General features: G+C 37.1%; 1 protein-coding gene across 1 annotated transcript in view; it reads right to left on the minus strand.

Annotated features, from left to right (window-relative positions):
• COPG2 (coatomer protein complex, subunit gamma 2) overlaps nucleotides 1–13593 on the minus strand; it is an 80357-nt gene that overhangs the window by 51320 nt on the left and 15444 nt on the right. Inside the window, exons 5-11 of the mRNA XM_004677055.1 lie at nucleotides 12155–12230; nucleotides 10331–10423; nucleotides 9379–9465; nucleotides 8210–8367; nucleotides 3324–3457; nucleotides 2711–2778; nucleotides 337–525 (exon numbers count right to left, since the gene is read on the minus strand). Coding sequence (XP_004677112.1) covers nucleotides 337–525; nucleotides 2711–2778; nucleotides 3324–3457; nucleotides 8210–8367; nucleotides 9379–9465; nucleotides 10331–10423; nucleotides 12155–12230 — 805 coding nt within the window. The remainder of the gene's footprint in view (nucleotides 1–336; nucleotides 526–2710; nucleotides 2779–3323; nucleotides 3458–8209; nucleotides 8368–9378; nucleotides 9466–10330; nucleotides 10424–12154; nucleotides 12231–13593) is intronic.

Genomic DNA, 13593 nt, shown 5'->3' on the forward strand with positions numbered 1-13593 from the left:
TGTGTGCAAGATGCCAAAGACCTTCAGTGAGGAAAGGAAGTCTTGTCAAGGAAGTGTGCTGGGATGACTGAAAAGTGACAATTTATTGCATATGAATAATAATTTAAATTGAATCATAAACCAAAATGTGCAGATTAAATTAATAAAATATTTAGAATAAAACATAAGAAAATATATTTATAAGTTGGAGGTAGGCAAAAGTTTCTTAGACAAGGACACAGTGCTAAATGAGAAAATACTGATAGATTAGACATATTAAAAAATTTAAAACTTCTAAAGACATGATTTAAGAGGCAAGCCACAGACTGGGAAAACCATGATCACATTTCATTTTACCTTGAACTCATCTGAAATTTCAGACACAAAAGAAGATATCTGCTTCATGAGCCTGTCCACGCTGCTCTCACTGCCTGTTTTGAGGAGTGTAGTGATGGCCAAGGTGGCAATGCTTCTGTTGGAGTCGGTGATTAAGTTTTCTAAGTCCAGATTGCAGGCAGTAACAGCAGAAGGGTGTTTCATAGCCACCTGGTGGGAGGACCAGGAAAAAAAATTAAGCAAATTGCTATCGATAAAGGACAGGATTTTAAAAAACAAAGCAGAATTGGAGTTCTTAATTAAGTTTAGTAGCTGTTAAAATTCTAAATGGGACTAGACAGGTTAAAACTCTTTCAAGAAGAACATGTCCAGTTAATAAGATACACTATATCTCATTTATAAATGATTACCTGCTATTGTCTAGCACATCACTTTCTCTCCTAGGTTGCCATAACCTTGAGAACAATATCACAGTCTGTATTTTATTATAATTTACCTCTTTCCAGTAGTTCATGGGTACATATATATCTATTCTACTAGATATTAGGGTCTCTAATAATGGGATTTATCAAGGTACACATCACACAAAAATCAATAACTTAACACTTAAATCATATGTAAATATGAACTCCAGCAAGCAAACTCCAAACAAATTGGATTACTCATGATTACTGAAACATGTCTGGTGTTCTGCTTCTCTGCTTTTGTTAATATTTTTCACATCTTTGATATCCAGATATTTCATTGTATAGAACCCTTATATACAGTTTTAAAAATCTGAAAACTCAGCAAAGTACTATTCTAATATTTCCTCTTCACACAATTTACAATTGATTGCATATTGTTTAATGTACAGGATACTTGACATAAAACTTTAAATTTTTCATGATTTATTCTGTTTTTGTATAATGATAGAACTATGCTGTTAACTGACAGTCACAGATGACTAAATATGTGAAATGTGGTGAGTCCAAATTAAGATATGATATACTGTAAACACAAAATATATACTGGATGGATGCCACACAGTATGAAAAATATATATACTTAATCATTTTATATTAATATTTTATATATACTAGGGCAAATCAGATTTGGTAACTCTGATTTCATTTTAAAATATTTTGAATGTAGCTTCTTTAAAATTTGAAACCACATATGCAACATACATTATGCTTTCACTAGACAGTGCTGCTAAGACCAGCACTGCCCAAGAGAACTTTCACCAATCACAGAAATGTTCTATACTCGCACTGCCCAATGGGACAGTCACTGAAACGTGCAACCAGTGAGTACATGGAACGGGACTAGGAACTGAACTTTTAATTTTAGCATATTTTTAAACTGAGGTGCAACTGATACAACACGTTAGTTTTAAGTGAACCACATGATTCACCATTTATATACTGTAAAGTGATCACCCTATGTAGAAACATGTGTCACCACAGAGTCACAAAACATTTTTCTGTTGTGACGATAACATAAGATCTACTCCTAGCAAACTTCAAATATACAATATTAACATAGCCCCCCCACAGTTGTACATTAACAGTATATTACCCCCTCCCAAAGCATTTTTTTTAACAAAAATAATTAACTTTAACAAAAAGTCTGTACCTTTTGACTCCCTTCACCCTTTCGCTGACCCCTCCAACCACCAATATACTCTTAGGTGTCTATGAGTTCACCTTTTTTGGGGTAGGGGTCTTTTTTTTTTTTAAGCTTTCACATGTAAGTGAAATTTACAGTATCTGCCTTTCTCTGATTTATTCACTTAGCATAATGTCCTCAATGTTCATCCAAGTTGCAAATGGCAAGGTCTCCTGTTCTACGGCTGCATATTACTGCATGTATGCCACCTTTTCTACTTCCATTCATTGATCAACAGACACTTAGACTATTTCCATATCTTGGCTACTCTAAGTAATGCTGCAGTGAATATGGGGGAACACCCATTTTTTTCAAGTTATTATTTGCTTTTTCTCCCCCAGAAACACCCCGAATGGAACTGCTGGGTTATATGGCAATTCTAGTTTTAACTTTTTGAGGAATCTCTATACTGATTTTCCAAATGGTTGTACCAGTTTACATTCCCACCAAAAGGGCACAAAGGTTTCCATTTCTCCAAATCCTAGCCAATGCTTGTTATTTACTTATTTATTTTTTGTACTAGCCATTCTAACAGATACACACAGTATAGCTCTGGATTGATAAGTGCTTACAAATTAGAAATGAAGTTGAATAATAGTAAAAATGGTCACAACTAAGTCCACAAATACGAATGAAGTATTATAAAAATGAAGCCCATGAATCGTCAAAGAAAGTCAAATAATCCAAATTTAACGTCTCATAATTAAACACTATTATAAATCAATAGTTAGAAATGGACACCCACCTTATTCAAAGTTCTCACAGCAGCATATCTCAAAGCTGGCTTAGGAGAGCTACAGAAAAGCTGCAGAACTAGGAAAGAAAATAGATCACTGCCTATAGCTCATTTATTAAATAATAAATACATCAAAACATAGTATACATAAGAGAATTATATTTAAAATATGCATAAGATGATTAGATTACAGCATTAAAAATTTACATGAACAATGTATCTTCAAAACTAGAAATGCATTATATTGAGCTATAAAAATTTAATAGAAAAAACAAAGTTTGTTTATTTCTTAATAAATATAACCATGGTACGTATATATAAATGGCAAAAATAACTTACACTTGTAAGAGCAAACGAACTTTGTAAACATGAGGAATTGAAGGCATTGAAGTTACTCTGTCTTGAAAGTAAAAACTTTTAATGTTTTATATGGCGGAATGGTAACTTCAAAAAAAGGCAATTAAGAAAAAAAGCTAAAGTCTACATTATCAGAATGCAAAGGCTACATATACACACAGCTAAGGTTCAAAAATCTGCCTTGCTATCTGTGCTGCAGACCTATGGAATTTAAACAAAAACGTAAGAATATAAACAAAAGCGAATCCTCCAGTAAGCAACTAACCTGAAACAGCAGGTGCGAGCTCCCTTGCAGTACAGCTGGGAAGGTGGATGACAGCTGAAGCAGCTTCATAAATAACCATTTCGTGTTTATTTCTCAAGCAGCTTTCAATGAAATCAAAAAGTGGACTTTCATGGCTGCCAATAAATATACATAGGCTGTCATTTAGAGATCAGAAAAAGAGGCAAATGTGTACAGTGTTTGAAATCACAGACAGGTTGTGAGGTTGAGAAGCCCTTTTGGAATTGTGGATGAATGGCTTCTGAAAATGCACGCCTCCATAAAAGCAATGTGAACACAAGAGAAAATTGCCAGAATCAACTTTTTCATCACTTTCAAAGTTAAAGGCTTGCAACAATCCTCTGAATGTTTACTCAAGAAAAAGACTTTTTCGAGTCTGTCTGAGGACTGTAACCTTTCTGATGCTTTTACTTGCTTTTTTACCATCCTTCTTCCCAGTTTCATCCTTAGAACACAGCAGCTTGGAAAGCCGGCAAGCTAACTGCGAGGGCGGTAGGCAGAAGTGTTTAGAGCTCCCTGAAAGTCTTAGCCCACAGAACTGTCACTGTTTGACCTTATTAGTGCTTTCTAGGAAAGTCCCATTCATGAAACTAATTTTAATTTTATCTGACTTAAAGATCCATCAGTGAGGAAAGCCCTAGCCTCAGGGAGTTGTTTCCTCAAATCAGAGGCAATTATTTCAAAGTGCAGTAACCAGAGGCAATAATTCCAGTTGCAGCAAGCAAGAGGCAGGCTCAAAAACTTAAAAGGATGATCTGAGGAGTAAGACATCCACAGGGAGATTTCGACAGCTTCTGACATATTCCTAGGGATCTAAACTATCATGAACACACAGAAGTGTGTGCAGGGGCCCAGGAAAGACCAGAGCACAATTTCTCGGCTATGCTCGACTTCCAGGACCTGCTCCAGCAGCCAGTGAGGTCTAAGGCAGACTGTAAGCAGCCAGAATAAGGAAAGCAGGACCCAGCTCACGAAGTGTCACTGCAAAAGCACTGGAAACCTGATAATTTAAAGCATTTTTAAAAATTTATTATTTGACAATTCAGCTAACTAAGGAGAGACTTCAGGAATCACCCACGACAATGACTAAATAATTAGTCCCAGAAATTCACTTAAGAAATGGCAGCAAACAGCAATAGTAACAAATTCTGAGAGGCAGGGAGGGGAATCTAATTACCAGTTACCTTAGCTTATTAAATAACCATTTTGACAAAAAAATTATGGCACACAAATAACACAGTATAGTCCAGACTTAAGGGGAAAAATGTAGTCCATACAAATTATTCCTGAGGAAGCTCAGATGTTTGCAAGACAAAAATTAACTAATATAAACATAGTCTAAGAAAAGGAAATTATATATAAAGAATTAAAGCAAAGTGTAACAATCACTCCTCATCAAGCAGATTGTCAATAAAGTGACAGAAATGTGTTTTTCAAAAGGAAAAAAATAGAATTCTGGATTTGCAAGGTAGTGTAACTCGAATGAAAAATTCACAAGAGTACTTCAACAGCCATATTTTCATTAGCAGCAGAAAGAACCAATAAACTTGAAGAAAAGTAAATGGAGAAAATCCAGCTGAGGAAAGGAAAGATAACAACAAAATAAACAAGGCCTTTGTGGTCAGTAGAATATGTACCAACATATGTGTAACAGGAGCCAGAGAAGGAAGAGAGACACACAAAGGGATAAAGGGAATATCTGAAGAAACACAGTCATACAATGCTCAGTGACAGGTGTCTATTCTGAGAAAAGTGTCATTAGGAGATTTCATTGTTATACAGATGGCAAAGAGTGTAATTACACAAACTTAGATGGAACAGCCCACTACACACTCAGGTACAGAGTATATCCTACTGGGAATATCATATGTGGCATGTCACTGACCAAAACTTTGCTCATTGACACATAACAAGTCTGGCCCAAACACCTCCCAAATATGATGAAAAGTATTAATCCATGCACCCAAGAAGCTCAACTAATCCCAAGCAGAATACCATAGTCAAACTGCTGAAAGCGCAAGTCAGAGAGAAAATTTCAACAGCTGTTAGATAAAAAACCACTTCTGTTTTACAAGGGAGCATCAATACAATTAGTGACCAACTTTGCACTTGAAGCAATGGAAAAGAGACAAGAGAATGCTGTATTCAAGATGCTGAAATAAAAACTCTATCCCAACAAAACTAGACTTAAAAATGAAGGTTTAAATACATTCTCAGATAAGCAGTGACTAAGAGAATGCATTGCAAATGACTCAGCTTACAAAAAAAAGATTAGAGGGAGTTGTTTAGACACAAAGATTTCCCATTAATAACTAAGGAGAAAAATAGTGTTATAGTTAAATATGTGAGCTGATATAAAAGAGCATGTAGATTTTCTCTTAATTACTTGAAAGTACAAAATTATAACTGTATTATTGGATTTACAAAATATGTAATATACATGAAAACAGCCCAAATGAAGATGTGACATCGTAACAATATTGATTGACTATTTCAAACATGGTATAGACCCACTTAGGTTCATACTACCACATTTTATAACTTTCTGTGGAAAGATGTACATAATTTTTGGTAGGCTTATTTCTAAGGCTTTGATTACAATACTATTACAGATGGAACCATTTTTCCAAATTTGTAGCTTATTGGTTGGCTGTTGGAATATGGACATAAAATTGATTCTGGACATTAACCTATCCAGCAACTTGGGTAATTTCACATTTTTGCTCTAATAGATAATTTTTATCTCTTCTATATATAGAAACAATGATGTCCTCTGCAAAGATAGTTTTATATTCTCTTTCAAGTTTTTTTAGATATTTTTTCTTGACTTACTACACCAAGCAGGACATACAGAAAATGTTACTAAAAAGGATGATTAGCAAGCATCCTAATCTCTCTAGGGTGGGAAACCACTCACAGTTCACTGTAAGTATCAAGTTTACTGGAGATTTTCTTGCATGTTACCAATAACAATGTTCATTTATATTCATTTATTTTCTTGCATGTTACCAATAACAATGTTCATTTATATTCATTTAAAAGAAGTTAATCATGAATTGCCAATTGAAAGATAGCATCTGCTTTTTTCTTGTGTCCATTAAGACATTAAGAATTTCCCACTTTAATTTTCAAATGAGGTGTGGTTTTTGAATGTTAAACTAATCTTACAATGGTAGAATATGCATTGGGAAATATTTGCCCACTATTTCTTCATATATCTTTTTTTCCTTCAATCTCTCATATCTTTCCCCTATAATTTCGATTCTGTCAAGTAGTAGTTCACTTAATGTTTATCTACAGTTCTGAGACTTTTTTCCCCTAAATCTGATCCCTGCGTTCCATACATCAGTTGTTTTAGTTTATCTTCAAATTTTCTGATTCTAAGGTCTTTACTCTTTCATTAGCCATCTCTAATCTGTAGCTCAGGCCACCCAGCAAATCATCCAATTCAGTTGTTATTACCCACGGGGCAGGCAGAACATGTGCTGCTCAAAAAATTTTTTTTCCATGCCTTCATCAATGGAAGCTTAGAATGAGGGTGTTCCATTACATGGCCCAGGAAAACCCCAGCTTGGATACCAGACTTGATTAGCAAGCTGTCAAAACTGCATATGCAAATTCTTTGTGTTAAGTGTCTATAAACATTTATCTCTCGGGTTCTTGTCGGTTTGAATTTTGACTGATAAAAAATTTAAACTTAAGAATTTCTCTTTTGCTCCTTTCCATGGTTTCCATTTCTTCTGCTCATTAACCGTTTTTTATAAAAGTCCTTAACAAATTTATAGTTGATACTTTAGAAACTTTTGTCAACTCCAATGTCATGGGCAGTTTCTACTAATTGCTTTTTCTCTTAACTACTGGTCATATTTTCTTTGCACTTCCAGCAAATCTCACGCAGGACAGCTTCTGTCTTGCAGATACCAACTCTTCTCCTGTTCCTGTCAATTTCACCACTTGGCAATACTTTAAAATACTTTGGGGTTTTTTTCTTGTTTGGGAAAACTACATTTAGCACTAGTGGTGTAGTCATTATTTGCAGAAAGCTAATATGACCAAACTACTCCATTACTAGACAGGAAACTTAATATTTTAACTTTTCATTAACACATTACTTTTCCTAGGTTTTTCTTTCCCTTAGTTGTTACTCAAGATATTAAAATAATCATCCTTATATTATCAGTCTATGACAACATACTACTACTTTACAAGTGTGTCATTCTATGTTCTCCCTAATGTACTTTAAATAAAGAAATCATTAAATGCTATATACTTCAGCATTTTTTTTTTTTTTTAAAGATTTATTTATTTGTGCATACAGAACTGGGGTACAGGCCAGAGGCTCAGGGGCGGTGAGAGGCTTCACCAGAGACAGAGTGGAGAGCAGAACAGGCAGATCTACAAAGTACACTGCTGAGGGGAGCAGTGGGCAGGCCAGGAGAGGTCTGGCTCACCATGTGGTCTCCTCCGGGGCAGGCGGCAGGCGGGAATCGAACTCATGCGGAAGTGGCTTCAGATTCTCAGTGCTGTGCTTTAACCCGCTGCGCCACCAGGGAGGGCCTCAGCATTCTTTTAAATATTTTTAATGCCACTTCTAGCATTCACATTACTGTATATCCTGTTACCTATAAGTATTTTCCATTCAATTATCAGTTTATCAATTATTTACAATAATCTATTATACATATTCCAGAGCATACCTTAAAATTTTTTAAAAAATGTGTTACTTGGAATCTAATATTTAATTTTGAAAATATCAAATCCATCTGTCAAGTCAGCTCCATCCAAAAAATGCTGATCAAGGAAATAAATTCTGCAGTACGTTAACCAGCAAATGGAAAAATACTCAGGAGTTAGGTCAAGACACTTACCCCTCTTCATTTTCTTTTAGTAAGCGACTGGCAATTCGGATCAGCATACAGTAGGCAAATTGTGATTTCAGACCTGATTTAGTAAATTTATTCAGCATCTTAGAAACAGCAAGGCGATCGTTCTTTTTAAGGTGATACAGGACTCCCAAGGCATGGTACTAAAGAGTATGAAAGAGGAGGCAACATACAGAAAGCTGAGTAGAAAGCAGACAAAATGTACAGCAAAACTGAATTGCATAGAACTAGGTTTCTAGTAAAAAGATCGTGTCAAATGTATACAAATAAAAAGTATTTTTCACACACAGCCAAAACTGTAAGGATGAGTTTCTAAGTTGTAAATTCAGACTGGACAAGTATTAAAAAGGTGACAAGTAACCTGGAGATGGTTCTAGATGGTTCTAGCAGGCTCAGCGTCACTTGCTAAGACCTTAACTCAAAGGTTCTCAGTCCAGAGCTTCAGGTGCTACTGGGCTGTTTTAGTGGCTTTAAATCAACTGTAGCCATGTTAGTTGTTACAGGACTGATCTGTTAAAGTAAGCTTAAGGAGTATAATTACACGGCACTTTGTGTAGAAACAATGAGTGGAGTAAGAAGAGCGAGAGAGCTTCCCAAGGGGAAAATTAGCACTCTGTGTCTTCTTCATAACTGAGTATGTTAACACATGCAGCAATAAACACTGAGGGGGGAAAAATAAGTACCCTCTCAAATACAAATGGGGTAACTTTATGTAAAATTGCCAGTTAAGAAATTAATCTTGTTCCTTTCAATAAGGAGTAGGCTAATAAGTATCCAAAGATCTCTCCAACAAAGATCACAAAGATTTAAAGATCACAAAGTCAAAATTACTTTTCAGTTTTTATAATGTCTAATATAATCCAGACCTTAAAAATGTGGAACTGAATCTCCTTCACAAATTGTTTCAAACAAAGGACGGGAATACTCCTGGCATAAATATCTCAAACTGAACAGTGCAATCCTTCCCAAATACTCTTAGAGGGAACCATCTAGATTCCACACACACTAGTCAGGCCTATGGGCAGGAATCATGATTAGTGGGGTAATAAGCTGAAGAATTTCCTTTAGTTAATGTTGACCTGGGAATCAAATAAATTGCCCCTAAAACACTGATTATCATAAGACATAACATAGTATGGAAAAAATAACAGTACCTGGACCATAATATTATCACTTGAAGCAGCTTCTTGGGCTTCATTGACCCATCGCTTAACCACATCATAGCTTATCTTCATCATGTGCTAAATAGAGGGAAAATGAGAACAGAGAACACATGGTCATCAGAAGTTTAGAAACCTTAGTTTTCTTGGAAAACCACTAACAGATATTTGTAAAGGAAACAACTAACGCTGTGGCTTTATAAGTTCATTTCATGTCTGAGGCACCTAATAAGCCAGAGATACTTTCTCCAAGACCCCTTTGCAAAAGAGGTACATAAAGAAGTAGCGGGAAGGAAAAGACAGGAAGACAGGAATGGAGAGTTTAACAGCCTGATATCTAACTAATGTTAACATTATAGGTCTTCCAGGAAACTCATCCGGAAGAAAAAAAAAGAAAGAAAAAGGAGTACCAATATAGACACCCTGCTGTAAAACTGGACCAGTTGGATTCAGGAAGCAAGAACTCTATCAATCAGAAGACCCGATCACACATGAACAATGAATTTTAATCAAATACACTGTGATAGGTTGTAATGAGTAAATTTTAGTTTGGTGGGGAAAAAAAAAAAAGCAAAGCATTACTAAAACCAAGACCGCTTCTGGAAAGAAGCTTAAAAGTAGCACCGGAGACTTTTAATCGCAGGACACAGACACAGGGCATCAGCAAAAGCAAAGGACAAAGAAGCAAGGGGTAGAAACCCAGGTCATAGGGGAAGGTATAAAGAAAGCGCTCACCCCTCAGTTTCTTCCCTGGCCCCCATCTTTACTGTGTGTACAACAGAATGTTCTGATTACCAAACCTTTCAAACATGAAAATGTTTTTTAACTTCCTGTTCAGATAAAGTAGCATACATTTTTGAAATATCTCAAGTACAAGAGAACAATAGTGACTGTTTTTCTGACTAGAGCTACATCATGCCCAGGAACCAGCTACTTGCTCACTTACTAAGGAAGAGACCAGGGCTGAGCTGGACACACTGGACACTTTATCCACAATGGCCTGCTTCATGTATCTTTCAATGGCCTGCAACATTGTTCCCTAGAAATAGCCATAGAGGAAAAAAGCCGTTAAAGCAACAAATACATGAAAATGACCGTCTCAAAATAATTTACAAAAAGAGTCACTTCTGTGCAAATATTTACAATGCATTAAAGAGATCACCACATAATAATCACATCCCATAACGCAAAACCAAGGCAACCAAGTGGAAGCTTTAAGGAAGTGCAAGAGTTCATGTAAGAAAGAAAAATAACTGTTGAAATGAACTGTCTCAACATAGAGAACCCCCATCTGGGGGAAATATACATGTATAGACAACCGATCAAGGATGTTATAACAGAATCCACTGTATGGGGACAGGAGCAGGTTGTGAAATCTTAAAGTATGTGAGATCATATTCTTTTATGTGAAGGGCATATATTTTATGTTTTTCAGAGAATCCCATAAGTTAAATGTAGTCCCTGATTATTTTAGAAATATTAGAAATCAAATGTGGAATAACTAACATATTCAGAACTCAATATAAAATTCTCTGAAAATAGTTATTTTTCAATTTAACTGTAAGAAAGTCCAGCAGTGGGAGGGAGCCATCAGACGTGTAAACAAACCAAGGTCAACAGCCAAAGTCGTGTCGCCAGCACTGGCACCGTCTACTCTTAGGCTGTCAATTTAATATTAAAAAAAAACAACCACAACCAAACAGATGAGCAGCAAAAACTCTGAAACCATTTTTTAATTATTATTAAACCATTTCCAGCACTCTTTTAGGATCCAGATTTACATTGGTCAATCTTTAAAACTTGACAAAATTGCAAACATATACATGAAACAAATCCAAGCATAAACAGAACTAAAATATTACTCAGTCTGTTAAGCAATACAAATGTCCTTGGTTTTTAAATACCATCCATTGTAACCTCTCCTGTAGTCCTGAGAAAGGGACAGCCTAACATTCTGTATAGTCTCACCTCTTCAGAGGCAACAGATGGGCTTAGGACAAATACCTGACTCTGACCCAGGTCGCTGGGTAACAGCTAATGAGATTCGCAAATATTTGAGTAAGGGGACTTGAGTCTGGTCAGTGACAGTTCGTATTAATGAGTATCTGAGAAATCTTGCTGCTTCTGAGCTCCAGAGATGTACTATGCATGGTCTGGCATCTGGTTTTAAGCTGTGCAGCAAAAGTTTGAAAAATCTATATCCCATAATAGTTATTTTTAAAACTAATTTTTAAAAAAGATTCTTTACGCATATAAGAGTTGGGATATAGGCCAGCAGTGGAGGCATTTGGAGGGGTGAGAAGATTCACCAGAGACAGAGTGGGGAGCAGAGCAGACAGATCTACTGAAATGCACTCTGAGGGTGAGATAGGAGAGGACTGCTGCACCAAATGGGTCAGCTCCCTGGCGGAGGATCAAACTTGAACTCCGGTTGCAGTTATTGCGGATAGCTTCACAGTGCTGAGTCTTAATGCCTAGGCCACCAGAGAAGCTCTTTAAGGCTAAATCTGAATGGACCTTTGTTTCCTGCAAGCAATGTGCCCTGGCCATGACAAAAGTCCATGGAGTAAGCACAGAAAAATGGACTAATTAAAAATAAAAGGACACAATAAGGAAAAAGAAAAAAAACCTGGAGCCACAAAAGCTTTTCTAGTAGTCACGTTTCTCTCCTGCTGATGAATCACAAAGTTAGAGCAGGGAATCCTACAAGGTTTACATGGCCACCTACCATGTCCCTTTGAGATCCCGCAGTAAAACGAAAACAACTTACATCAGTGATTCTGCAGAGCGCCCTTATGGCTGGGCCTCGGTACACATCTTCCTTTCCAGTCATGTCCTTAGTCAGACTAAGAAAAATCAAATTAGTCAACATGAGACCAGTCAGAACAAATCTTCTCTCATGGCGAGGCCACCCCCTAGTACTAGTTGTCCCCGTAATTATCTTAATGCAGCTGTTGAGTCAATGAACGCTTACTATCTACTTTGTATAAACATTAAAACTACAGGGCAAAAACTGTCCCAATTCTAAAGGTACAATGAGCAGATCACGTCTTTGCTTTCACGAAGTTTACATCCCAGTACATTTGATTGCCGTAGGAAAAATTACACAATTTCAGAAACTTAACTGATACAGAGTTCCCAGACCCAAATTTTAAAAATCCGTCAGTCCCTCTCTCAGATGTGGCTTCCTACAAGGACAACTGTCAGTGCCGTCGGCCCCCACGCTGAACTGCAGAGGGATGTGCGCTGAGCCAGTGTCCTGGTCACACGTGAGAGTTTGCTTATTTTATTCATCCTTTGCCCTCGCTTCTCTTAGCCTCTACACATTTAAACTGCCTCCAAACTACTTCCATTCTTCAATTTCTTTTTTAACTTTAAAAATATTTAATTCGGACCCTCCCTGGTGGCGCAGCGGGTTAAAGCACCGCACTGAGAAGCTGAGGCCACTTCCTCATGAGTTCGATTCCCGCCTGCCCCGGAGGTGACCACATGGCGCGGCAGACCTCTCCTGACCCACCCGCTGCTCCCCTCAGCAGTGTACTTCGTCGATCTGCCTGTTCTGCTTCCCGCTCTGTCTCTGGTGAATCCTCTCACCCTCCGCATCTCTGGCCTGTACCCCAGTTCTATATGAATAAATATTTTTAAAAAAATATTTAATTCATGTAAGAGTACATTTTAAGAACATACAAATGTAAAAGGCTACTGTCCCCTTATCTAACTTAGTACGCAGTTTCACTCAACTAAAGATGACCACTGTGGCTAACATCACTTAAATTTTCTTAAAGACATTTAATACATGGACACAACCACAGAGTCCGAGCAAAAAGCCGATGGCTTTCTAGTTTTGTAGCTCTTTCTTTTTACTTAATTTGAGAATCTTTCCATATCTGCGGATGTTTTAAAATGTCTAGATGCTTATCTATATCTTCTTACGCAGCTAAAATAACTTTTTTTAAAGATTTATTTATTCATATAGAACTGGGGTACAGGCCAGAGATGCGGAGGGTGAGAGGATTCACCAGAGACAGGGTGGGGAGCAGGACAGGCAGATCGACGAAGTACACTCCTGAGGGGAGCAGCGGGCGGGTCAGGAGAGGTCTGCCACGCCATGTGGATCTCCTCCGGGGCAGGCAGAGATCGAACTCATGTGGAAGTGGCTGAGCTTCTTAGTGCAGTGCTTTAACCCGCTACGCCACGAGGGAGGGCCTA

The sequence above is a fragment of the Condylura cristata genome, unplaced genomic scaffold, assembly GCF_000260355.1.
Source record: "Condylura cristata isolate star-nosed mole 26May11 unplaced genomic scaffold, ConCri1.0 scaffold00005, whole genome shotgun sequence".
In the NCBI taxonomy this organism is placed as follows: Eukaryota; Metazoa; Chordata; class Mammalia; order Eulipotyphla; family Talpidae; genus Condylura; species Condylura cristata.